This window comes from Saccoglossus kowalevskii, chromosome 5, assembly GCF_978046115.1.
Source record: "Saccoglossus kowalevskii chromosome 5, keSacKowa6.1, whole genome shotgun sequence".
NCBI classification, from domain to species: Eukaryota; Metazoa; Hemichordata; class Enteropneusta; family Harrimaniidae; genus Saccoglossus; species Saccoglossus kowalevskii.
The window spans coordinates 6,733,734-6,761,321 of NC_140645.1; the positions used below are offsets into that span (position 1 = coordinate 6,733,734).

Below are 27,588 nucleotides of genomic sequence, written 5' to 3' on the forward strand. Positions count from 1 at the left end.
ACTTTCAATTTCAATAGTCTAAAAAGTATGACAAAGCAGTAATTCCTGGTTTAACGCGCAAATATGCAAATTAGCCTTTTCTCGTCTTCTATTTTTGGTGAATTCTTGGGTTTTAAATTAAAATAGCTGATAGAATCTTTGGCCATTTGCCTCGAAATTTTCACACATTATTGACAAGGTGTTCCTCCTTCAAAATGCGTCCGGACAGTTTATTACGGCGAGTGGAACAAAAATAACAAGTCCACAAATAACATGGATATATAAATTATGCAAAAATAGAAAAGAGTGAACTTTGAGGTCATGCTGTGCAACTTTGAAAGCCGTTAGAGAGATGAGTGGACGCATTTGAATTAGTAGTATACCAAGGTATCCAGTGATGTAATTTTACCCACAAACGGACTTGAAGTTTTTAAGCTAATTTGTTTAAACCACTTTTGTCCAAAAAAGCATATTTTTGACTCAAAATTAAAAACGCATTCTGGATATTTAAAATAAAGACAAGTTTTACAAAGTTTGTATAATAAGCTTTCAGAAAATATATAACATGTTGGATATATAATACCATCTTCATTGTCTAATTACTCAATTAAAAAGCAAGCCAAATAAACTGCATCTCTACCTTAAATTGTTGCCTCTGGAAATCGCTGCTAGGGCAGCATTTTGTGTGCATTATTATAAGACAGAATGACAGCGAACCGAAAAAATTACATAATGTTGTCTAATACTAAAACAAATAATTGTAGATAAATTTTGACACAGAATATTGACATTTCTATATGCACTAAAATATACACACATGTCGTGATTTGTGACTAGAATTCTACCTTAACATAAATTACATGTCAAATGCACATCTCTAATTATACATGTAAGGTCTTAAATACTCAATAGCTGTAACTATTTTAAAATGACTTACTTTTTTGAGTTGATAATTGAGTTTGAGACCCAATCTAGTAAAACTTGTTCTTTATTTGGAAGATAACACTGACTGGATATCCAAGCAAACTTTGCTAATTGTAGTTTATCACTCCATTTTGTATCTCTGTCTTTTAACTTTTTATGTATACCTGAAAAAACAAGTCAAGTCATGACATAGCCCCTGTTAGTGAACCTAAAATAATAAAACATGAATATGCTATGAGATTACTTAGAAGTTTGAACATAGGCAGTAAAATACGGTGTCTATATCGACTGATGCATGGCAGACGTCAACAGTACAGTATGGTGTCTATATGGACTGATGTATGGCAGACGTCATCAGTACAGTATGGTGTCTATATCGACTGATGTATGGCAGACGTCATCAGTACAGTATGGTGTCTATATCGACTGATGTATGGCAGACGTCATCAGTACAGTATGGTGTCTATATTGACTGATGCATGGCAGACGTCATCAGTACAGTATGGTGCCTACATTTGTATATCGACTGATGTATGGCAGACGTCATCAGTACAGTATAGTGTCTATATCGACTGATGCATGGCAGACGTCAACAGTACAGTATAGTGTCTATATCGACTGATGTATGGCAGACGTCAACAGTACAGTAAAGTGTCTATATCGACTGATGTATGGCAGACATCATCAGTACAGTATATCGTCTATATCGACTGATGTATGGCAGACGTCATCAGTACAGTATAGTGTCTATATCAACTGATGTATGGCAGACGTCATCAGTACAGTATAGTGTCTATATCGACTGATGTATGGCAGACGTCATCAGTACAGTATATTGTCTATATCAACTGATGCATGGCAGACGTCATCAGTACAGTATATTGTCTATATCGACTGATGTATGGCAGACGTCATCAGTACAGTATGGTGTCTATATCGACTGATGTATGGAAGACGTCATCAGTACAGTATATGGTGTCTATATCGACTGATGCATGGCAGATGTCATCAGTACAATGTAGTGTCTATATCGACTGATGTATGGCAGACGTCATCAGTACAGTATAGTGTCTATATCGACTGATGTATGGCAGACGTCAACAGTACAGTATAGTGTATATATCGACTGATGTATGGCAGACGTCAACAGTACAGTATGGTGTATATATCGACTGATGTATGGCAGACGTCAACAGTACAGTATGGTGTATATATCCACTGATGTATGGCAGACGTCATTAGTACAGTATGGTGTCTATATCGACTGATGCATGGAGACGTTATCAGTACAGTATGGTGTCTATATCGACTGATGCATGGCAGACGTCATCAGTACAGTATGGTGTCTATATCGAGTGATGTATGGCAGACGTCATCAGTACAGTATGGTGTCTATATCGACTGATGCATGACAGACATCATCAGTACAGTGTGGTACCTATATCGACTGATATCGACAGTCATTTTCAAAGTAAAAAGTATTGTTGATTTCTAACAAAATTCAAACTGAGCCATATCATGGTAAATTATATGTTATTTTACCATAACATAGAGCTTTCTATGAAGAAGTGATTCAATAAACGATATACAGGGGTATTTATTACTCGAACATTTATTACACTATTTTGTAATAGATCTGAAAGATAAAATGCATTAACTTTAAGTATCACATATTAAAATATGGCTTCATACAAAATGACTACAAATTGAAACATTAGTCATGTTGTTTTTACATAACAGAGCCAGGGAATGCAATGTCAATGTTTCTAATGTATTGTTTTTTTGCAAATTTGCATCACTGAAATCAACAACTGTCATGCGAATTATTGAAATCAACAACAAGTCAGAGAATGGGTAGGGTTGCTGGGTGTGGTGTCTGGCAGATATGTTTTTTTTTGTACATTGGTGTCATTGAAATCGACAACAAATCAGTCATGTGAGCTAATCAACAACTGCATATCAGTGAAGCCGGAGCATCACTTGGCGTGTAGACTGGCAAAGTCGGGACTTCTTTTTTGTTTTACAAAAAGAAATAATTGACTGTTCATTTAGTCCTTTTAGCGTGATTGCGAAAACTAACCTGACCGCTAAAGAAATCCAGACTGGACGCATCTGCGAGCATTTGACTGCTACATGTATGATGTCATTGATTATTCATAAGTGGGTTTGTGAAAGTAAACACCTTTTGAAGGTTGATTCGATTCGATCCCAGAGATGGATACTTTAACTTTCTAAGTGCGAAGGTGATTTAAATGTACAATATATAAGTAGTCTTTTAAAATCGCAGGGACATCAGAAGTGAAAGGTCACATACAATAACATAGATAAGATACATTGTATGACGTATACAGATGCACTCTGATTCGTTGTCAATGCTATTCAACAACTTTTAATTAGCATAATCACCAGTGTGATTCCACTCCGGTGTTCACAGGGGTCGGCTGCAGATGCGGTCAGTCGGGATTTCTTCCGCAAAAAAGAAGTCTCGAGTTTGCCAGGCTACTGGGTGTGTTCTGTAGCAGATATGTTATCTGAACATGAAATGCCGCTACATATAAACTTTCGAAAGAGACATCATCATGAAAGAAGGTGATAATTATTGACCATTGACCACTTCACACACAGTCAGCTGGCATCCGTGTCGTGGGGTGTATATTGATAGAGGGAAGTTGTGCAACCAAATTTGCAGAGTTCACAGTTTTTCGCTGATAAAAAAATAACTAAGGCAAAAACTCACGGTTTTTCAGCATCGAAAAAACACAAGAATTAGTAGAAATGTTCCTGTTTTGGGCGGATTATTGATAGAGAATAATTTCTTTAATACAAAAATGCTGAAAAACCGCGAGTTTTTGCCTTAGTTATTTTTTTATTGGCGAAAAACTGCGAACTCGGCAAATTTGGTTGCACAACTTCCCTTTATCATATACACCTAGCGACACCGATGCCAGCTGACTGTGACTTCACACTCCGGCGATTACATCTGGCCGAGTTCGACTGTGTTCGTTTCTTCATTTCAAATGACCCCGAGTAAAATATTTGCTTTTCCGTTTGCGACATGGTTTGTAGATCGCGCCAACACTTGAGAGCCTGACCCCAATCTAACTGTCTGAAGTCAGTTTAAGAGTTTAAAAATATCGACTATCCTGAGATTGTACATTGTTTACTTGGTAAATGGACGTAAGATGCGAACACATGCTTACCTGAGTAGAGCGCCATTTTGAATGATGAACTCTGGGAGGTGGCTGGTTGATTAATAAGTTTAATAATTTATTTACGCTAAAATATGGTAATAAATCGCGTGACTGCTACTGGGTGTTCATTATACAGGATATATTTTCACAACATCTATTTTTCTGAAAAATGCTAAAAAATACGATAACATACATAAAATCTTGTAGTACAGTACACGCAAAAGAGATGATTACAAACAAACAAACAAACGCCAATCTATCGAACTATATATCGAAAACCGCAGTCCCAAGCGACGATAACAACACACGCTAAAAACGTAAAGGCTCATGGGTAGACGCTTGTTTGTAAACATCACATGCTATGGCCATCTGACACATGCGCAAATGACAATTTTTGTCCGAGTTAGTTTTTCGATAATTTTTGTTGGAAAATGTTCTCACAGACAGATGAATATGTGAACATATCAAATATATCGAGACAAAAATATGTCGTCGTTCCTTCATTTTTTGTTGTTGTTAATGAATGTCATCGATAAATTTCTGATAATAATAAGAAGAATTATGATTAATAGTACAAGAATTCGTTATTTTAATCGGAGTGCTCGTGTTCAGTTGTATTTAGTGATGTAATCATTGCAGATAATATAAATACTGGAAGGAAAGTAAAATTAAAATATTATATTATATATATTAGCTGAAGTGGATGGTATACTCAAATCGCATTAACAATTAAAAATTATCATTTAATAACATACAATTACAACGAAATATACTGAAAATATTGAAAAATCAAAATCTGAAATAAAATATATCATCAAATATTTCAATCTCGCCTTCAAGGAACATTTTCCAAAACAATTTGAAGAACACTTGTTATTACATTAATATTTGACCACGCTTGTTCGTGTACAGAATTGAGCATTTTTTCTTTGTATTGTTTTTCTGTATATTTATATATTTGTGAATAGTTGTTGAGTTTAAACTAGATTGGTAGCTCTGCTAAATTCTATTCTTCAACCTCTTATCGTTTTTTTTTCTCCGTATTATAGTATTATCAACAAACTTTAATTAATAAGTAATATTATTTATACTTATATTTAATTTATTTATTTATATTTATTTATTTATTTATTTATTTATTTATTTATTTATTTATTTGTTTATTTGTTTATTTATTTATTTATTTATTTATTTATTTATTTATTTATTTATATTTTATTTATTTATTTATTTATTTATTTATTTATTTATTTATTTATTTATTTATTTATTTATTTATTTATTTGAGAATAAAACATTATTACATTACATTGGTCAATAGTAATTTCTTTCCAGACTACGAGTTAATTCAACTAAGAAACATAACCGATACAACTTTTTTTTCTATGGAACTAAAACTAAAACCAAACCTTTTTTCTGCATGTATATATTTTATTTGGTCGACTGATATTTTTATAAATTCTAAAAGTTGACATTTTTATTAATTCATTCCCCTAGTAATCACCCGTTGACACATGTTGATGTCATGCTGGAATATGTGAAACTACAGTTATTGTCTGGGAGCGAATAACAGTACAGTCACTATTATGTGTACATTTAGGAAAAGTAACTTTGGAACACTTGGTAAAACGTCCGTTCTTTTATTTATAAAATCCCAACGAATATGTCATGGTGTGAACTAACACGATATTGTGAATATCGACTTACGAAGATGCATTCTTTAATGTCCGTGTTTCAGATTGCCATAGCAACACTCAATGTCGTTGTTATTTCTGCACCAAGAAAATATTTTGAAATAATAAATATTGACTGAAATAACAAGTTTCCATTTTTTTATGTTTAGAGCTTTTAACTACGTGATTGGTTAATAATAATATGACAACTTTGCCATACCTTTCCGTCCACAGATTTCTGCCAACTTTTTCCGACTACAGCAGCCAATATCTGATTGAGATTTAAGAACATTTGAAACGAAATTCATGACTTTCAGCAAAATATTATCAACATCACGGCGACGAAAACAGCTGACATATTGACATATGTCATTTGTATGTGTGTGACGAAATTAAAAATAAAATAGTTACGCTCACTGTTTTGTTCAAATGATCTCCCATGCCGGTACAAAATACACGTACGTCAGTCCGCTAGTCCGTATACGAGGAGCGTTTACGAGTCTTTTCCACTTTTCGAGGTTTAAACTACGTGATTGGTTATGACAACGCATTGGGCAAGGCAACATTGCCATTTTCCCCATTGCTTTGCACAACTTTACAGGCTGTACAGCTTACGACCAACTAGTATGACAGTCCGCTCATATAATGAGCGCACGCGTTCCTTTTCGCACTTTCAACTTCGTGGCGAGTTATAAAAACAACATAGGTTTAATTCTCGAGAAACTTCCCGTCACTTTGCAAAACTTTATACGCCTTTTTAGGCTAACATTTTGTACGAAACATAAAACATTCTATTAACATTTGGAACTATTTTCACAACTTTCACAGTTAGGGAAATCACATAATTTTTTTTCAAATTGACATATGCCAATTTATAGAATTCCCCTGCATCTTCGTCAACTTTCCCGTCACTTGCACAATTTTGTACCCGGTGAAATGTTATGACAGTCTTTTCGAACCATTTCAGTTTTGAACTACGTGATTCGTTTTGACTACATCATAGGTCGAATTCCCCAGCAACTTCGTAAACTTTCACGTCACTTGCACAATTTTGTACCCGGTGAAATGTTATGACAGTCTTTTCGAACCATTTCAGTTTTGAACTACGTGATTCGTTTTGACTACATCATAGGTCGAATTCCCCAGCAACTTCGTAAACTTTCACGTCACTTGCACAATTTTGTACCCGGTGAAATGTTATGACAGTCTTTTCGAACCATTTCAGTTTTGAACTACGTGATTCGTTTTGACTACATCATAGGTCGAATTCCCCGGCAACTTCGTAAACTTTCACGTCACTTTGCACAACTTTTGCCGACTACTGATGATAATTTTTTACTGACATCTTGTACTGACATCTTAAAGATTCCGTGAACGTATGAGACTATATTCACGACTTTCAACAAAATAATATCGACATGAATGTAAGGAATATCGCATTCTAAATTTACATATGCCATTTGCCTCCATGTATATGCCATTTGCAATTGTTATACGAAATAAAAAAAAACGCTCACTGGCTTGTTCAATTGTCATGTCAAGCAGTCATGTATTAGAAATTGAGAAGGGTAGACATACCCAACCCAAAATACCGTTAGAAGACAGAATCTGTAAGCAATGTTCCCAGATCAAAATTGAAAATGAAGAACATTTCTTCATGGATTGTCTTAGGTACCAAACAGAAAGACAAAAGCTATTTAATAATATCAGTATTCCAGAAGAATTGAAAAGTGATAACCAGATATTTAAATATATTATGAGTTCAAGAGAAGACGTACTAATAAGACAAGTTGGTGAATACTTATACAAAATATTTGAAATCAGAAATATCAATAACTGACATTTTACTTTTACTTTAATTTTATATGTATTGTACTTTATTACTAACATTTTATTGCTGTTCAACCAATGGAAATTATTTCTAAGGATGCAATAAATTCATTATTATATTATAATATTATTATTATTGTTATTGGTCTCCCATGTAGATTTACTAGACGCACACAATGCAGTTTAATATTTGAGATGAGTCAATATCCTGTCGATGTTTCAAAGAAATTAACATTACAATAGCAATCCTGTTCATGTCATTGATACCATTACATTAATGCGCACTGGGCATGCATGATAGAGCTGTTCCAGTTCGCCACCAAGCGACGTTTTTGTTCTTTTCTTCTTTTTTTCTTCAAATTACACAACAAAATCGTTCTATGGTTTTTGTGGATGTAGTTTAGATGGGATCATTTACTCAGGTGATTTTATTATATGGCTTCGGTTATCTGCTATTTAATTTAGAAATTAAATAAAATTACGAGTAAATAATTACTTAAAAAGCGTAAATTTAGAAAAAAATAATGAATTGTTTAAACATTGTTGACAAAAGGTGATAATGGGCATTATGGTGCCAAGGCCCCGTGTCCATACGGTATCGCTAGTGGAATACATACTGCTATTGAAACACACGCAAACTTCTTAATAGAACAATATTCACACTTGTCAATTTCACTATAAGATTCGATGTAACGCCCGAAAACAATGGCCCGTTTTGAGCACCTCAGAAACGAGGGCGCCATACAATGACCGAAGCACGATGTTCGAAGGATAATTGTTTTTACATACAGAAGTACAAAACTTAAAGCGCGGTGGTCGTCGGCGCAGCGCGTGTTTGAATTTCATGTAAATAAACAATGTATTTTACACGCGTTGTATACGTCACTGTGAGTCCCATATTGAACAGAACGCGGCACGACGACTGCCGCCCTTTAATAATTCATAACAATACACGTTCTTGTTTGATTCAGCAGTCCAGTCACGTTTGAGCTTTAGTGATTTTTTTATATTAATAGCAGACATAGTTTTGAGCCAGGTTCAAGTGGTTCTTGTCGTACACAGCTCTGACTGAGAGGAATCTATAGCTAACTCCTTGACGAAAAGCTTTATCTAGTTCGGAAGATGGTCCCGTGTTGTTTTTTTACGGGACAGGCCAAACATTGCATTACTAGTATCTGATCAACAGCACAACAACTATTTTGGTTAATTTAGCCATGTCCCTCGATAACTTTGTAGGTTCGATTTGAAGCAGCAGAAGCCCATGTGTTCTCTCAAGCATACCGACAGGGGGCGCAGCATTATCTGTTACTTGTTATCTGCATTACCTGCATTATTTACCACTTTTGCACTAGAAAGTGTGGAACTACCTGTTGATCAAAACTGGAAAGTCAAGCTAACAATCAATCCCGGCTACCAATATTGGTATTCTTGACAGTTGCGGTGGATGCACAAAATGCTTAATGAAGTGTGTCCACGTTCAACATTTTACAGTCAACCGACAGTGACAGCTGTATTGTGACTAAATCAAATATTTCTGTACTAACAAGAACAGAAAAAAATAATCAAAAGTGTCGTGCTTCCTTGAGACATACTGTTACCGTCGTATTGTTGCGAACACCAAAACATCAACATTGCCAGCTAAGTTGTGAAATATATTAAGTGAAATATATCTAATGAATGCGACATATCCCAGTTACTGTGTGACTCACAGTGACGACCCACCGGTTTACGGCGATAATGCTGAGTTAGTAGTTCAAATCCACGTAAGACAGGAACAAGTTAATTCAAAGTCTCAGAACATGTTCTAAATCATCATACCATACGCACGATGCATAATCCAAATGTGCCATTACGAGTAATTTAGAGTCAATGTGAAGCTACTTATCGTGCCTGATTGGCTCCCTACCAAACAGTCAAGCCAATCAGCGATCAGCTTGTTTGTTGAAATTTTTTTTAAGTATCAAACACTGTCTTGTCTACATAGACTCAACTGGCGGTTTACAGAGATGCAGAAATCAACTTCTTTTGGATTTTATAAAGTTACGCCCCAGGCTTGCACATTAGAACTTTTTGCTAAAATTTTGACATTAAACAAATACTCCCAAATATCGATAGAGTGTCACCCCGTCGTGGTATATGCGACATAGCACCTGTACATAGAAGTTTTAGACTGATTTTATTGTACAACTTGATTTTTCCCCTAAATTTGACGTTTTCACAGAAATATATTTGGAAGTGGGAAATTTATTTTTGGGTACATCAATTTCGTTATTATTTATTAACTTTGAGCGATATTTCATTTTATTTATTTTCATTATTATAAAAAAATGCTTTCTGAAAGTCAGTGGTGTGATGGTGTAGGTTTGGCGACACTCTGTTGCTGAACAAAAGTGTAATCGTGTACCGTTGGCGAAGAAATGACGCACGCTGTACGCATCTCGTAAGCGACTCTACGGCGGCAGTCAGTGGAACTGTTCACCGAAAAAGTTGTTCTAATATAATTATTATTTGAAGCCAGGGGAAACATATTCTATTTCTTGAGAGCTTAGGGGAAAATGTTGTGATTCGTTTAGGGGAGGCGACATTGTAAAACTTGAAAATGGAGTATCTTCGTAGATCTGTTTGGGGACATGTGTTTTTATTTAATATAATTTAATATAAATACTAATAATTTAATATTTGGCGGACAGAAGAACATTTTGCCGAAAAAAAAGAGACCACACCTCCCAAAAGATGGGTAATATTAAGTCTTTAGCCGGAGGACAGGGTATGAATAGCTTGCATTTTCTCCTCTTTAATTTAAATTAGTCAACTCAACTTTCTAGATCTGTAAAATATATTTCGTCATGAAAAAAACATTTAATGTACACCACTCGTTGGCTGCGCGGCACTCGGTGGTATGTTCAGTTGATATCACTGCAAAATGAGTTAGGATTAGAATATATGGTAATTGTTTTCGTAATTTTATCTGTCGAAAAAATCTATTGACTATGTTTTATATCAGTCGGTCTCTGTCAGGCCGCCGGACACCCCAGAAAAAATGGGGGGGGGGGGCGTCGCCCCTAAGATCAATATGAAACTTTTTGTGTCAGCAAATTTTGCCCCTCAAAATGCAGGAAGAAGCGTTTTGGAGGGTCTATATTCCAAAATTGCTAGAGAGGGCATGCCCTCGGACCCCCTTGTAAGGGATAGACCCCCCCCATGCAAAAAATCGTGCCACAGCCTCAGACGCAGTAAGCGTCGCCCGACGCTAAGCGACTGATACAAAATAAATGATACATAAAATTGTATGGAAGTGTATAAAAAATGGGTATGAAATATATTATATTTGGAAATGTGGGTGGTTTACAAATTACGTTATAGGAGAACCGGGACTGTAAAAACGTCATTACTCCTGAATAAACATTGCGACTGAATAAACCAAGCGCGGCGAAGCGAGACCTAATTAGCATACTAATTTACATAACTCTCAGCTGCTTGTGATCGCAGGACACATCCAGTATTCAACTTTAAAACATTTATGTGAGAAGTAAACCAACCTGCGGATTTGAGGATCGGCGAGGATTGTCGGTGACACTGATTACTGAGGTACGTGTGTTAGAGAGTTGTATTGTGTATGTGGATGTGATTAGAAACATAGCGTCGATTTGTAGTAAATCTCCCAGTGTAGCGGTATTGCCCGCGGCGTCACCCAAGACCGTGTGTGAAAAAGTGATCGTACTGTTCCATTCAGAAGTTGGTTGTCCAAAATCATGTACACGGTTCACTAAACCTTGCATATTGTATCCACACCTTCACACACTGCATATACTGGTCGCACCCGTGTCACCTTCGAATGGTCGTAGGTCGAGTTTGACCCACTGCACGTGTGTGTTTGTTTTCATGTCCGATCCGTTCCATATTTGCTTCGTAAGATGCCGTGAAAAAAGTTACTAGAACGGATAACCGTTTCTGCTTCCTTCAACCGTGCCATGAAACATCGCCGTCTTTTGTCAGTCTGTTGCTCGGGTTTCACTCTCGAGTTTCCTGCCTCTTCACTCCGGAATTTCTGCCGGCTGTGTTATTCATGAAAACGGTATGGCATATCTCGCCGAGTTGTGTAGCGCTATTTGAACAAGACAGATTACCATAGTTTATCCCAGAGTGGCTTTTCAAAGGCACTCAAATTGATTGGTGTTTGTACACAAACTTGGTGTAGCGTTTTTCATTGATATTATAGGATTTTGTTGGGGTATTTCAGTCATAGTCTCATTGTATTTGTATAGCTGCTCAGCTTGTCTGTCACCCGTTTTGACCACCGTTCTGCCATGCTTTTGTTTTGTTTGTTTGACGCCTTTGTATTCACTCACTTTGGTCATGCTTTTGGCGTTGATATGAACGGCGAATTGTTTTTTTTTTAGGTCAACTCACTAAATTAAATACGAGGCCATGGTACTGGTTGTGTGTATTAATGTTTTTATCTAACCATGGTACTACAAACCGGTTCCATGATCAAAGCGTACTCTTCCGGCTCGGGGTTCCAGCATCACAAAAATAAGACATTCAAGCCAAGAGTTGCAAGTGATTAAAATATGCTACATTCTGAATATATCCACTGTTTTTATAAATTTAATACCGACACTGTATCAAATGTTTGGTGTTAGTTCGTAGTCCTGATTCCATGGAAACTGTCGTTTCACACAAGTGAAGTTTTCAGTAATTTTATCTTCTTCAATGTCTTTCTTGAAAAAAAAGGTTATTCCTAATAAGTTAGTGATTTGATAATTTGCATGACAATTATCTTCACTGGTACAAAGTTTCATAATTTTTTCTCGTTTTTATTAATTTAATTTTAACTTTAAACTGATTATTCGCTGAGATGAACATCAGTGTAGAAAATAAATAAATAAATAAAAAAAAAATGTCACAGCAGTTTTTTCCCTGTACTAATTATTAAAATCGATTAAAATAAAATTTTAAGTACTTTTGGGTTGCTCCAACATGTTCTTGTGTGTCTTGTCTACAATTAAAGAGCAGTGTTCTTTGACATTTTTGATGAAGAAACTGTCAAAAGTAAAGTGACCAATCAGAACTGTCCATTTTTGTATGTGATGCATTTATTTTTGTGTGTTAACATTCCAATTACTAAATGTGATATTTCTTGTTTAAATGTCTGACATCCGTTGTGACAGGTCAAATAATGGACTCATTCTGCCATTATTGGGGTTTCTTTGAAGAAAATTAGCTTAATTTAGGCAAAGTATTAGCACTCTGGTTTGGGTTTCCTGTACACTGATAGGAGCTCTCTAAAAAGCAGTCTGTCTGACGCCGCTGAAGCATCTCAGAAAGTATGTACGATGTAGTGAAGTGGAAAAATCCAATGCAGAACTATTTCCCTTGAATTGTGGTTGAGAGATTGTAACCATTTGGTGTACTGTAAAATACTTTATTTTAGCTGGAATTAATTTTCGCTGGAAAGACTTTTTGGGTGTTTGTGTGGAATTTATTTTCAATGATTTTTGTCAAGTTGAATGTAAAATATAAGAAAAAAAGTATATTCGCTGGATTTTATTTTTTTTCGGCGAAAATAAAGTATTTTACAGTATGTATCTTTTATTTGTCAAAGTGTCATATATGTGTCAGTTTTATGAACTAATTTACTCTATGAAGGAAATTATGCATTTTAAGTAGAATTATGATGAACATGCATGTGGAAATTGAAATTTCAACACCAGACTTTCTCGCCCAAATTTTTCTGCAATTTTTTCCTATATTCTATAATATTTCTGGAAATGAACCCTAATTTTGGAGCCAACAAACAAAATTTGAGTCAAAAGTCAGTTTTTACTCTAAAAATTTGGCTATTTTTGTCCCAATCTTCTGAGGGAAAGTGCAGACTATAAACAGGACTATTTTGTGAATTTGTGATGAAAAGAAGAAACTGGTGGTGAAAAAGTTAAAGGCCCATGCTCTTTCACAGATTAAATATAAAACAATGAACATTGGTGTTCTATACAAAATTAGTTTATTTCCATGTTACTGTCTAGGACTTCATTATTCACTGGGTTTTATTTTCACTTGTATTGATGATAGCGAAATGCACCTAAATTAAAACCTAGTGAATATGCAAAGTTAACAATAGAGGTTACTGTTTCCTTCACAAACCTTTGAAATTAATACCAGTGAATACCTCAGCAACATTAAATCTGCTAAAATTAATCTGAGTGAATACTTCCCCTTCTACAGTGGCAGGAAGTCTCCAATGATTTTGTTAATGTAGATGTATTTGTCCATCTATTTTGGAACACAAAGAAAAAAATGCAAATTATTGTTACCATAGTGAATTTTTCTCTTACTTGTGCATTTCTGAATTTGTTAAATGAGAAGTGATGTGAATTGCGTTTTTAAAGGCATAATTTTGTACTTAATTACTTTGTACCAGTGTATAGCCTGAGAAAGGCTCTGAACAATTAAATAAAATCTAGCAAATATACCTTTTTTCCTATTTTTTACATTCAACTCAATAAAAATTAGTGAAAATAAACTTCATATGAAACACCCAAAAATCTTCTCAGCAAAAATTATTTCTAGCTAAAATAAAGTATTTTTTACAGTATACATGTAGGTACCCCATCTTAAAACTTCATACATTTGTTACCCATAAGTACCTGAAAAAGGAAATTAAGATATGATGAAACCCTTTTACCATGGACAACAGTAGTGAATGGTTGTTTAACCATTTGAGTGCAATATTTTTTCTCAACAAAATATTGCCTGTTTTTTGTTGTTGATAATATTGTCCAAAATGACAAAATTTCTTATTGGCTACAAGTATTGATTAAAATTTAGAAAAATTATAAAATTTGTGAATAGTAACAAAGCTTTTAACTTTCTAAGGTAACTTGTCCCGAAACTAGTCTTTTAGGTAGGTACATTATCAACACTGATGGCGCTATTCCTAAATATGATGTCATAAGTGAATAAAACATGGCTACATTATCAACACTGATGGCGCTATTCCTAAATATTATGTCATAAGTGAATAAAACATGGCTACATTATCAACACTGAGGGCGCTATTCCTAAATATGATGTAATACTGTAAACAAGTCATTGAAAATGACACAGCCCCTGTTAAATTTTTAAAAGTTCTCTTTGTGCTCGTCATATTAAAGCGGAGGGGTTGTCGCGACCGTGTCATTGAAACTTGAGTTCCAAGTGGCGTATACAACAGATTGTTTATTTACATCAAAACATGTGTTCCTTGTAGTAGTAATATGGCCAAAAATATAAACAGCCATCTTTGATCTGATTATGAAACACACTGATATGTATGATGTATGTGCCAAATACGAATGAAAATGGTACATAAATTGTGGAAATATAGTAGTAAGGCCAAAAAGTCAGATGGCTGTCAATCGGCCATCCTTGACCAGATTTTGAAACAAATTGTCATGGACATGCATTCTAACATAAAGTACATGTAAGTGCCAAATTTGAATGAAAACTGACAGAGCACGTCCAAGATACCGCATAAAAAAAACAAAACAACAAGATGCCTGCCAGTCGACCATCTTTGATCCAATTGTGAAATAAATCGTAATGGACATGTATCCTAACATGTATAATCTATGTACCAAGTTTGAATGACAACTGACAAAGCATGTCCAAAATACAACATTTTCAAAAAACAAGATGGCTGCCAGTCAGCCATTTTGAATCAAATCATCTAAACCACTGCATGTGCATATATCCCACATAAGGTACTAGGCACATGCAAAGAATGAACGGAATCGGTCCACAGATTTCTGAAATATGACTCTGGACACAGTGATGCACGGACGGACGGACACACGGACGGACTAAGGAACTCACAGATGGTCGGGGACATGTATCCTAACATGTATGATCTATGCACTAAATTTGAATGAGACTGACAAAGCATGTCCAAAATACAACATTTTCAAAAAACAAGATGGCTGCCAGTCGACCATTTTGAATCGAATCGCTAAACCACTGCATGTGCATATGTTACAAATAAAGTACTACCGGTAGGCACATGCAAAGAATGAACGGAATCGGTCCAAAGGATTCTGAGATATGACTCCGGACGGACGCATGGACGGACGCATGGACGGACGGAGACCGAATTATAAGTCCCCGTTTTCGGACTTCGTTTTCGGACTAAAACTGTATTTTCGCTTGTAATTAATTTTTGCTGAAGTAATGACTCAGTGAAAATAAAATCCAGCTAATATACCTTTTTTCCTATATTTTATATTTTTACAACTTGTCAAAAATAAGTGCAAATAAATTTCATGCAAAACACCCAAAAAGTCTTTTCAGCGAAAATTAAATCCAGCTAAAATAAAGTATTTTACAGTAAGTGAACAAAATATTGGCTGGTATATAATTGTTATAGGAACCAATAATATAATTATATCCTACTTGTTGCTATAGGAACCACTCGTTACGCAAGCAAGTCATATTATAGCATTGTCAACTAGCGTTACAAAACACTCACTTATTCAAGAGAAAACTGCTGAAAACTGAAAAAATTCATGTTTTTCTTAGTGACATCCCCTTCTGGCTGTGTACGCCTGATATACACTACTGGTATTACTGGTTGAGTTATATTGCATTTTAAGATGTCTTTTCTGGGAAAAACATTTATTACAATTTTGAAGATAATATTCAGTGCTTCTGAGATCATTGTGAAAGCAAAGAATTGAGCTGGTAACTTTAGCCTTTAATATTGCAGTGTAGTTTACAACCAAATCTTGTCATCCAATTGTAAATTTACCGTCAGTGGTTCATCAATTTTCAGAGTTCAAAGCAAAGCATTGTGGGGTGACACACATGAAATTTGACAAGGTTCGTTAGTCATCCAGGTGTCCTCCCAAAGGCAAAAGTTGCCATGGTGATGCTAGATACTAATATCCATCACTGTTCCCATGCACATAGTTGAACATATTTTGTACGAAGAAACGACTCTGAGGGTCATTGACATGTTTTGTGCGATTATGGTATCAGTGGATGTGGCATGCAAGTCATTTTATTGCTTAAACTAACATCTGTATATGTGCTTATGCATGACATAGTAGGGAAAATTAAAAAAAACACAAAAAAACTGTTCGCTCATTGATAAAACATTACAACATATTTTTCTAGTATGGCATCACAGAAAGGCCATCTAAATCAAATAAGTTATGTGGTTGTAATTTTTTTTCAATAGCGGTGCATGGTTTTCGTTCAGTGCTGAGCAGATGTAGTCGTGTGTGATTGTGAAAATATGGGTGTGAAAGACTCACTGCGTTGTAGTTTGTTTCCATTGTGTCGGCATTGAAGTGATACAATAGTGATCAACGAGTGGTACAGTGTACATAGTGTAGGAATGTGTACGTATAAATGACAAATTGTCTAAACGAGTTTCTACCGTCTTAATCAACGATTCCCACTATGTTATATGGATATAATTAATGCCGTGCATTCGTACAACTACCGACTGAGCTGTCATTCAAACCAAGCATGCATACATCCGATTATTTCCGTTCTCAAAGTGTGAATGTCTTGTAAAAAGGAAATAACACTTCAATAAAACTGTGTGATGTCAGAAACTCCACCTGACATCCACTGCTGTAATTACAAAAAAATGTAGTTGTATATTTAAACTTGTTTGTTTGAATCGCAATGCATATCATAGCAAAGCACATATTCTTAGCCAAATTTATGTTCCCTGTGTTTATGTTTTTTAAATGTTTCTAAGTTTATCTCTCATAAATCGAACGTTACCTACAGACACTCAGTTGACAAACTACTGCATTGTGTGTGTGATTGATAAGGAAATGTTATTTCTTCTTTCATCTGCCGTAATTTTCCTCCAGTTCTCATAGAAATTAGGTTAGTCTCCAATAAAATAAAAAAAACTGTTATAAGATCTGTGGCATGTTTTGAACAGTGTACAAGTGAAGAGTGCACCTGTTCACAACAGTGTACAAATAGATAGGACCCTTTGTTTTGCTTGTTAGAATAATTTGAGTGTCAGTGTTAAGAATTTCTACTGTAACCTAAATTCTGTTGATAGTACTTGTTCACAGGGCATGACAAGCTTTGATGTTTCTCACATATATCAAGTAAACGTGTAACTTACTTACATGTATGTACTACTTGGGTAAACTGTCAATTTTTGAACCCTCTTTTTCCCATCTTTTGAGTTTCTTGAAGATTTCTATCTGAAAAAAAATCAATTTGGCTTCTTCTGAAAATTGTACTGTAATTATTTACAGTACTGTAAGTATTTACTGTATTATTTTGCAGATTTGCTTCTAAAATTCTGACCAATAACAGAATTTTTCAATATTGTGTTTTGCTTTTTTCTCATGGAGTTTCAGGTAATAACGGTAATTCAGGTTGTTGAGGAATATGATACATGTAAGTGGCATTAAGGACGTGCAAAGAATCTAAAAATAACACACAAACAATTATAGACGTACACACAAATATGCTAATAACCTACTTTTTAAGGTTGTAACAGCATCAGTCGTGGTTTGATACAAAAGTTGTTATTTCTTTGGTTTGCTATGAAATATGTGTAAACTTCAACTTAGTTTTCATATCAATTCTGTATGTAGTTTTGAACCACCATTTTAGGCATGGAATACCTTGCCATGATGTTCTTGTAGGTGAATTATACAATTAATTAATGAGTTAATTAATCAACCAATCAGAGTACTGTCTGGTACTGATAGTTTTTGGCATTGTCCTAATATTGGCAAAAATAGCCAAATTGTTTAGTAAAAACTGAAAATTAATCCAAATTTTGTCTGTTGGCTCAAAATTGGGGTTCATTTCCAGAAATATTAAAGAATATAAAACAGAAAAAGTGCTGAAGAATTGGCGGGAAAGTACTGATAAGGTTAAGGGTAAAAAATGTGAGACGAAAGGAGGAAAGAAAGTATTATATGAAAGCACACAGTGTAGGATAGGTCTACCACAGTGGAGGAAAGAAAGTATTATATGAAAGCACACAGTGTAGGATAGGTCTACCACAGTGGAGGAAAGAAAGTATTATATGAAAGCACACAGTGTAGGATAGGTCTACCACAGTGGAGGAAAGAAAGTATTATATGAAAGCACACAGTGTAAGATAGGTCTACCACAGTGGAGGAAAGAAAGTATTATATGAAAGCACACAGTATAGGATAGGTCTACCACAGTGGAGGAAAGAAAGTATTATATGAAAGCACACAGTGTAGGATAGGTCTACCACAGTGGAGGAAAGAAAGTATTATATGAAAGCACACAGTGTAGGATAGGTCTACCACAGCGGAGGAAAGAAAGTATTATATGAAAGCACACAGTGTAGGACAGGTCTACCACAGTGGAGGAAAGAAAGTATTATATGAAAGCACACAGTGTAGGATAGGTCTACCACAGTGGAGGAAAGAAAGTATTATATGAAAGCACACAGTGCAGGATACATGTAGGTCTACCACAGCGGAGGAAAGAAAGTATTATATGAAAGCACACAGTGTAGGATAGGTCTACCACAGTGGAGGAAAGAAAGTATTATATGAAAGCACACAGTGTTGGATAGGTCTACCACAGTGGAGGAAAGAAAGTATTATATGAAAGCACACAGTGTAGGATAGGTCTACCACAGTGGAGGAAAGAAAGTATTATATGAAAGCACACAGTGTAGGATAGGTCTACCACAGTGGAGGAAAGAAAGTATTATATGAAAGCACACAGTGTAGGATAGGTCTACCACAGTGGAGGAAAGAAAGTATTATATGAAAGCACACAGTGTAAGATAGGTCTACCACAGTGGAGGAAAGAAAGTATTATATGAAAGCACACAGTGTAGGATAGGTCTACCACAGTGGAGGAAAGAAAGTATTATATGAAAGCACACAGTGTAGGATAGGTCTACCACAGTGGAGGAAAGAAAGTATTATATGAAAGCACACAGTGTAGGATAGGTCTACCACTTATATTCTATAGTCTTACCAGTAGGTAAACCAACTTTATCATTTAATCAGATTATTATTGCCAAGAAGTGTTTGGTAAAGTGAATACTTGGAATAATATTCCCTGAGATTTATTGTTTCACAGCAGCATCTCGTCTCACACTATCCCCCAGTGTTATTACCTTAAGGTTTACTATTGGGTGCCATACAAAGGGTTGTTTTTCTACCCACTGTCCTTGCCCTATGAATAGAAGGGAAGCATTTTGTGTGTTGCAAAACATAATAAATACAGCATGAATGGAGAGCCGTGTTCCTTTGAAATCCTGTGTACAGAGAGTGCACAGAGATAAGTGTGATTGACATGTGTTTTTCTCTGTGTCAATGTTTTCATCAAAGTGGCTGCCGTTTCTTATTTTCTCGGGTTTAAGTCTTCCTTACTCTTGCCGAGTGATATTTATTTTATTTTTATTGATCACTTCAAGAAACAATGGACATACATGAACCTGCAATTACAGTTGCTGATAAAACAACGAATATACCTGTATGTACAAAAAAACAAGACTAACAAAAATTCAAAACTAACTAGGAATTGTGATATACAGTGTTGTGTAAAAAGTTCCCAAATTTTGATTAAATACTGATAAAATTGTCAAAAGATCGATTATTTAAAACATTTACAAAAAAAATCATATTTTTCTGTAAAAAAAAAATCATGATTGAAGATTAATTTTAGAAACATTAGTTTAAAAACATTTAGGGATAATGATGGCACTTCAAAACAAACTCTGAACAGTTATACTGTACTCTACATAGAATACAAATACTCATAAAAAATAGATTACATCTAAAATTTGCAATTGCTTTGTAAATTTGGATAATTATATAACAATATTACTTTCATGAAAAGTATAATTTATGCTGAACCTTCTCTATCATATTACCAAGATACTTCTGATGTAGAGACAAACTTGACTACTGTACTTAAGTTGCCTTCCACCAATTGTTATTTGCATGGTGCCAATGTTAAATAAAGTAAAATTATTAGAAGAAGGTTTTGGAGTCAAGATAAATACATTTGCTCAATACATTTTCCAAATTTTTAATTTTAATTTAAAATTCATCGTTACAATTGTACCTCTGTTTTTCAGGAAAATTGAATTTTTCTTTTGTTTCTAAAACCTTAAAAAAAGCTGTGGCTCATTTAGATGGGTGATGGAAACTTAAAATAAATTAAATTTCTTTATCGAAATAAATATAATATTTTAGAGGCAAGTGATTGGTATTTTGAGAACCTATTTTGTACATTGATTTCACCAACCTGCTGGAAATTGATAACAGTACAGGTGAGAGAAGAAACCAACACAAATTAAACGAGGCAGCGGAATCGACAATACTGTCCATGTGTCCATAGTGGTACATTGTAATTTGTGCTTGTCTTCAAGTTTATACATGTATCACTTCTGGAATTAACCACAATGCACTGCAGTAATAAAAACCATATAATCATTGTTGCTGAAAAGGTCAGAATGTTCACGATGTGTCGCGTAGTTTTCCGCCACAGAGCATCAATATCAGCTACACAGGCATTGCAATCAAATTACCCAGTCCCTCCTTTGTCTGACCTATTCTCCCCACTCATCATAATGGTACATTCCATAAATATGTAGACATTATGTACTCTATAGTTTTCTGCAGGTTTGTATTTAGCACAGTGGGAATCTTGTTAAAAATAACCCTAATGACATCCCTCCACAAGAATTTAATTTGACATCCTGCAATTTACAAGTGCTTACACCACACTTTGACATTTGTCTGCACATTAACTGAAAACCGTAGGAATGTACATCTAAGCAGAGATCCAAATTGGCTGTTGTCCCGGACAACCACTTTTGCTTGGGGCAACTAAACATGAAAATTCGTTGCCTATTTGGGCAATCATGAGAATAAAAAAAGAAATCACAATATTGAAAACTGCTTGCCCAATTATTTCGATATTTCACATGTTGGTGTCTTGGGGAGCTGCTTTCAAATTTGTCAGGAGTTTAACTTTAAGGTAATTTACTACCATTAAAAAAACATACTTAGAAAATTTTGAAATCCGGCAAGAGTGTAATGTTCATAATTTTGAAATATATATATATAGTATAGTCATCGAACAAATATTTCTACAAAAACGACCTCAAAAATTTATTAAAAATGTGTGTTTTGAATAGTTTACAATTGGTTGCTATGGCAGAAACATTCCATCTAAATTTTGTTTGGTGACCTACTTATATGTATATATTGTTATGAGGGCTACATGTGGCTGTCACAAAAAATTAGCAGAATTTTGAATATTATTATGAGTTGTCGATGGAATAATGTGTTTACATGGATTTTCGTGGTTCCAAAATGGTTGCTTTTGTGACTATTTTGCATATGTTTTCTCAAAAACACATTCTTTCTTCGTGAAAACTTCAAATATGTATGTCAATCATGACAACAATTTTTGAATGATTTACTGTGATTAATGTTTTAATGGTAGTGAAGTAAGTGTACCTTAATTAATCTTTCTAAGTATTATGCTTATCATGACAACCTAAAATAGAATTTACATAGATTACATAGGAATATTCTGTAACTTTTTATATGTGTAGAAATATTTACTACATACATGTACATGTATTGATATATTGCTCTTGTATATTTCCTTGCAGTTACAGCATTTCTGTGGTATTTATATGAATTGTTTATTTAATTTTTTATTATATTTCGCACTTGGCATTGATCGCTCGATCATATTATGCAAATATATATAGTGACCTCTTGACAAAATTTGTGACTTCCATGATAGTAGTTCTCTTATTTTAGTGTATATTTCTGTAATTTTTGGTAAAAAAAGACTATTTAGGTTTCTTATTGAATGAAAACGACTTTACAAATTGCTTTGACATTGTACATCTAATGTAGGTATCTTGGCCACACCCCTATCAGGTTTGTCACTTAGTGACAATAACCTTTCTTAAAATTTGAGTGAATATTTCTGTAATTTTTGGTAAAAAAGGCTATTTAAGTTTTTATTGAAAACTACTAACCAGATTGCTTTGATATTTGATATGTAGACACCTTGGTCGAACCACAGTCAGATTTGTTGAATTTGTGACAATAACTTTTATCACCTAATTTCAATAAATATTTTTGTCATTTTCAGTAAAAAAAAAATATTTCTGATGTCTTTTTGAAAACCACAAGCCTGATTGTTTTGGTATGCTATACGTAGGTACATTTGTACCTTGTCAGTTTTACTTGATTCATTCCTTTATCAGAAGAATTCATTTAGTTTTAATAATTTTTTCTCATTTTAGTGAATATTCTTGTTAAAGGCCCAATTCACTTCCCCCGGGCAAGTGTGAATTGGAGGTGTGGCTATTCTAATGCATGGTGTTAATCACTTGCATAGCCTATGACGCATCCTGTTTCAGCGGTCCAACATCACGTGACTTTGATTGACAGTAGTAATTATTCAAGATTAGTCGCGCATCCCTTTCCCCGGTTCATGTTTTTTACTTTTATCCGCCAAAATCTCAGCTCCTACACTATTTATTGTCATAAATACTACACACAGTCACTGCTGTGATATTCATAGTCACATGCATCCACTTTGGCACGACATAATAGACATGTAAGTTCGAGAAAACACGTTTTTACTGGAGCTTGGCTGGAGCTGTTTACTACAGCTTGGCAAGCAAGAAAATAATCCCTATTGTTTAGGAGCGTATTTATAGTATACCTGAGCCTTCAACTTGAAAATGGTTAGACTGATTACATGTAATTATACATTTTAAACAGTGGAGCTATATTAGCAACAGGCGGCTTGTTTTTACTTTTCAGAATGTTTTCGCAAACCCTGAGAAAAAGACTGTAACTCCCAGACTTTGTATACAGCTTCCAAGTGTTAGAAATTCCAGAGACTGGACTACCCAGAAATGTTTCATATTGGATAACTGGATTAGGTGCCACCATGGTGTTTCCTATTCTTATTGTGCAGTAGCGTGAAATTAAAAGTGACAATCTGCAACATAATCTCTGCACCTTTCTGAACTGTATGCAGACTATTTGGGGTAAAACCTGGCTGTTTTTAATCGTTTTTAAGGGATGACCATTATAATATATGGGGGGGAAGGTGATTTACCCGTATTTTTGGTAACCCGGTCTTTCTACCCTCCCAGCAAGATGTTTTTTTTCAAATATCTATCTTTCGGTTGGTTTTGTTTTTGTTTTTCATCAAAGTAATTTATCGTGGAATTTAAGTTTAAGTTTTTTTAGTTTATACTGCATGGATGGAAACAATTTCCCCCAATGTCTGTTTGCGTGTTTGAGTTCAGGAGAAGGACAACCTGTCAAGAAATGTACATGTAATAGTAAGAGTGCATTAAATCTATATACATGTAGTTCCCATGTATTTAACATGCACACTGCTGTGTAACATGCACACTGCTGTGTAACATGCACACTGCTGTGTAACATGCTTCCCGGTATGTGATAGTAATGTGTGTTTTTATTCTTGATAATTGGAACTGACATTGTTGGGTGACCCAGTACTGTAGTGCTTCCTTTGTTTTGCCATACTAGTTAATTCATGTCTAGAGTTCTAGTCATCTCACATGGTAGTTTCTCAGATGCACTGAAACACAAATTTACTTTTCCTAGGAAAAGTAAATGTAATTAAAGGATGCAAACTAGTTCAAACTACATGTAATGTCATCATCAGCTAGTACGGCAATACTGGAACACTTTTACCCAGTGCAGCCATACTGGAACACTTTCACACAGTGCAGCCATACTGGAACACTTTCACCCAGTGCAGCCATACTGGAACACTTTCACCCAGTGCAGCCATACTGGAACACTTTCACACAGTGCAGCCATACTGGAACACCTTCACCCAGTGCAGCCATACTGGAACACTTTCACCCAGTGCAGCCATACTGGAACACTTTCACCCAGTGCAGCCATACTGGAACACTTTCACCCAGTGCAGCCATACTGGAACACTTTCACCCAGTGCAGCCATACTGGAACACTTTCACCCAGTGCAGCCATACTGGAACACTTTCACCCAGTGCAGCCATACTGGAACACTTTCACCCAGTGCAGCCATACTGGAACACTTTCACCCAGTGCAGCCATACTGGAACACTTTCACCCAGTGCAGCCATACTGGAACACTTTCACCCAGTGCAGCCATACTGGAACACTTTCACCCAGTGCAGCCATACTGGAACACTTTCACCCAGTGCAGCCATACTGGAACACTTTCACCCAGTGCAGCCATACTGGAACACTTTCACCCAGTGCAGCCCTACTGGAACACTTTCACCCAGTGCAGCCATTCTGGAACACTTTCACCCAGTGCAGCCATACTGGAACACTTTCACCCAGTGCAGCCATACTGGAACACTTTCACCCAGTGCAGCCATACTGGAACACTTTCACCCAGTGCAGCCATACTGGAACACTTTCACACAGTGCAGCCATACTGGAACACTTTCACCCAGTGCAGCCATACTGGAACACTTTCACACAGTGCAGCCATACTGGAACACCTTCACACAGTGCAGCCATACTGGAACACCTTCACCCAATGCAGCCATACTGGAACACTTTCACCCAGTGCAGCCATACTGGAACACTTTCACCCAGTGCAGCCATACTGGAACACTTTCACCCAGTGCAGCCATACTGGAACACTTTCACCCAGTGCAGCCATACTGGAACACTTTCACCCAGTGCAGCCATACTGGTACACTTTCACACAGTGCAGCCATACTGGAACACTTTCACACAGTGCAGCCATACTGGAACACTTTCACCCAGTGCAGCCATACTGGAACACTTTCACCCAGTGCAGCCATACTGGAACACTTTCACCCAGTGCAGCCATACTGGAACACTTTCACCCAGTGCAGCCATACTGGTACACTTTCACACAGTGCAGCCATACTGGAACACTTTCACACAGTGCAGCCATACTGGAACACCTTCACCCAGTGCAGCCATACTGGAACACCTTCACCCAGTGCAGCCATACTGGAACACTTTCACCCAGTGCAGCCATACTGGAACACCTTCACCCAGTGCAGCAATACTGGTACACCTTCACACAGTGCAGCCATACTGGAACACTTTCACACAGTGCAGCCATACTGGAACACTTTCACCCAGTGCAGCCATACTGGAACACTTTTACCCAGTGCAGCCATACTGGAACACTTTCACCCAGTGCAGCCATACTGGAACACTTTCACCCAGTGCAGCCATACTGGAACACTTTCACCCAGTGCAGCCATACTGGAACACCTTCACACAGTGCAGCCATACTGGAACACCTTCACCCAGTGCAGCCATACTGGAACACTTTCACCCAGTGCAGCCATACTGGAACACTTTCACACAGTGCAGCCATACTGGAACACTTTCACACAGTGCAGCCATACTGGAACACCTTCACCCAGTGCAGCCATACTGGAACACTTTCACCCAGTGCAGCCATAATGGTACACTTTCACACAGTGCAGCCATACTGGAACACTTTCACACAGTGCAGCCATACTGGAACACTTTTACCCAGTGCAGCCATACTGGAACACTTTCACCCAGTGCAGCCATACTGGAACACTTTCACCCAGTGCAGCCATACTGGAACACTTTCACCCAGTGCAGCCATACTGGAACACTTTCACACAGTGCAGCCATACTGGAACACCTTCACCCAGTGCAGCCATACTGGAACACTTTCACCCAGTGCAGCCATATTGGAACACTTTCACACAGTGCAGCCATACTGGAACACTTTCACACAGTGCAGCCATACTGGAACACCTTCACCCAGTGCAGCCATACTGGAACACCTTCACCCAGTGCAGCCATAATGGTACACTTTCACACAGTGCAGCCATACTGGAACACTTTCACACAGTGCAGCCATACTGGAACACCTTCACCCAGTGCAGCCATACTGGAACACTTTCACACAGTGCAGCCATACTGGAACACCTTCACCCAGTGCAGCCATACTGGAACATTTTCACCCAGTGCAGCCATACTGGAACACTTTCACCCAGTGCAGCCATACTGGAACACCTTCACCCAGTGCAGCCATACTGGAACACTTTCACCCAGTGCAGCCATACTGGAACACTTTCACCCAGTGCAGCCATACTGGAACACCTTCACCCAGTGCAGCAATACTGGTACACTTTCACACAGTGCAGCTATACTGGAACACTTTCACACAGTGCAGCCATACTGGAACACTTTCACCCAGTGCAGCCATACTGGAACACTTTTACCCAGTGCAGCCATACTGGAACACTTTCACCCAGTGCAGCCATACTGGAACACTTTCACCCAGTGCAGCCATACTGGAACACTTTCACCCAGTGCAGCCATACTGGAACACTTTCACACAGTGCAGCCATACTGGAACACCTTCACCCAGTGCAGCCATACTGGAACACTTTCACCCAGTGCAGCCATATTGGAACACTTTCACACAGTGCAGCCATACTGGAACACTTTCACACAGTGCAGCCATACTGGAACACCTTCACCCAGTGCAGCCATACTGGAACACTTTCACCCAGTGCAGCCATAATGGTACACTTTCACACAGTGCAGCCATACTGGAACACTTTCACACAGTGCAGCCATACTGGAACACTTTTACCCAGTGCAGCCATACTGGAACACTTTCACCCAGTGCAGCCATACTGGAACACTTTCACCCAGTGCAGCCATACTGGAACACTTTCACACAGTGCAGCCATACTGGAACACCTTCACCCAGTGCAGCCATACTGGAACACTTTTACCCAGTGCAGCCATACTGGAACACTTTCACCCAGTGCAGCCATACTGGAACACTTTCACCCAGTGCAGCCATACTGGAACACTTTCACCCAGTGCAGCCATACTGGAACACTTTCACACAGTGCAGCCATACTGGAACACCTTCACCCAGTGCAGCCATACTGGAACACTTTCACCCAGTGCAGCCATACT

General features: G+C 36.7%; 2 protein-coding genes across 2 annotated transcripts in view; one reads left to right on the plus strand and one right to left on the minus strand.

The window, feature by feature from the left end:
* The window catches only part of LOC102801353 (unhealthy ribosome biogenesis protein 2 homolog), a 78,667-nt gene extending 74,437 nt beyond the window's left edge, over positions 1-4,230 (minus strand). Inside the window, exons 1-2 of the mRNA XM_085499489.1 lie at positions 4,104-4,230; positions 917-1,067 (exon numbers count right to left, since the gene is read on the minus strand). Of these exons, the coding sequence (XP_085355615.1) occupies positions 917-1,067; positions 4,104-4,119 (167 nt within the window). The 5' untranslated portion in view covers positions 4,120-4,230. The remainder of the gene's footprint in view (positions 1-916; positions 1,068-4,103) is intronic.
* A 6,828-nt stretch (positions 4,231-11,058) lies between these two features.
* Positions 11,059-27,588, plus strand: part of LOC100370092 (cell adhesion molecule-related/down-regulated by oncogenes-like) — a 196,171-nt gene continuing 179,641 nt past the window's right edge. The window contains exon 1 of the mRNA XM_085499096.1: positions 11,059-11,185. The gene's annotated coding sequence lies outside the window, so the exon portion shown is untranslated. The remainder of the gene's footprint in view (positions 11,186-27,588) is intronic.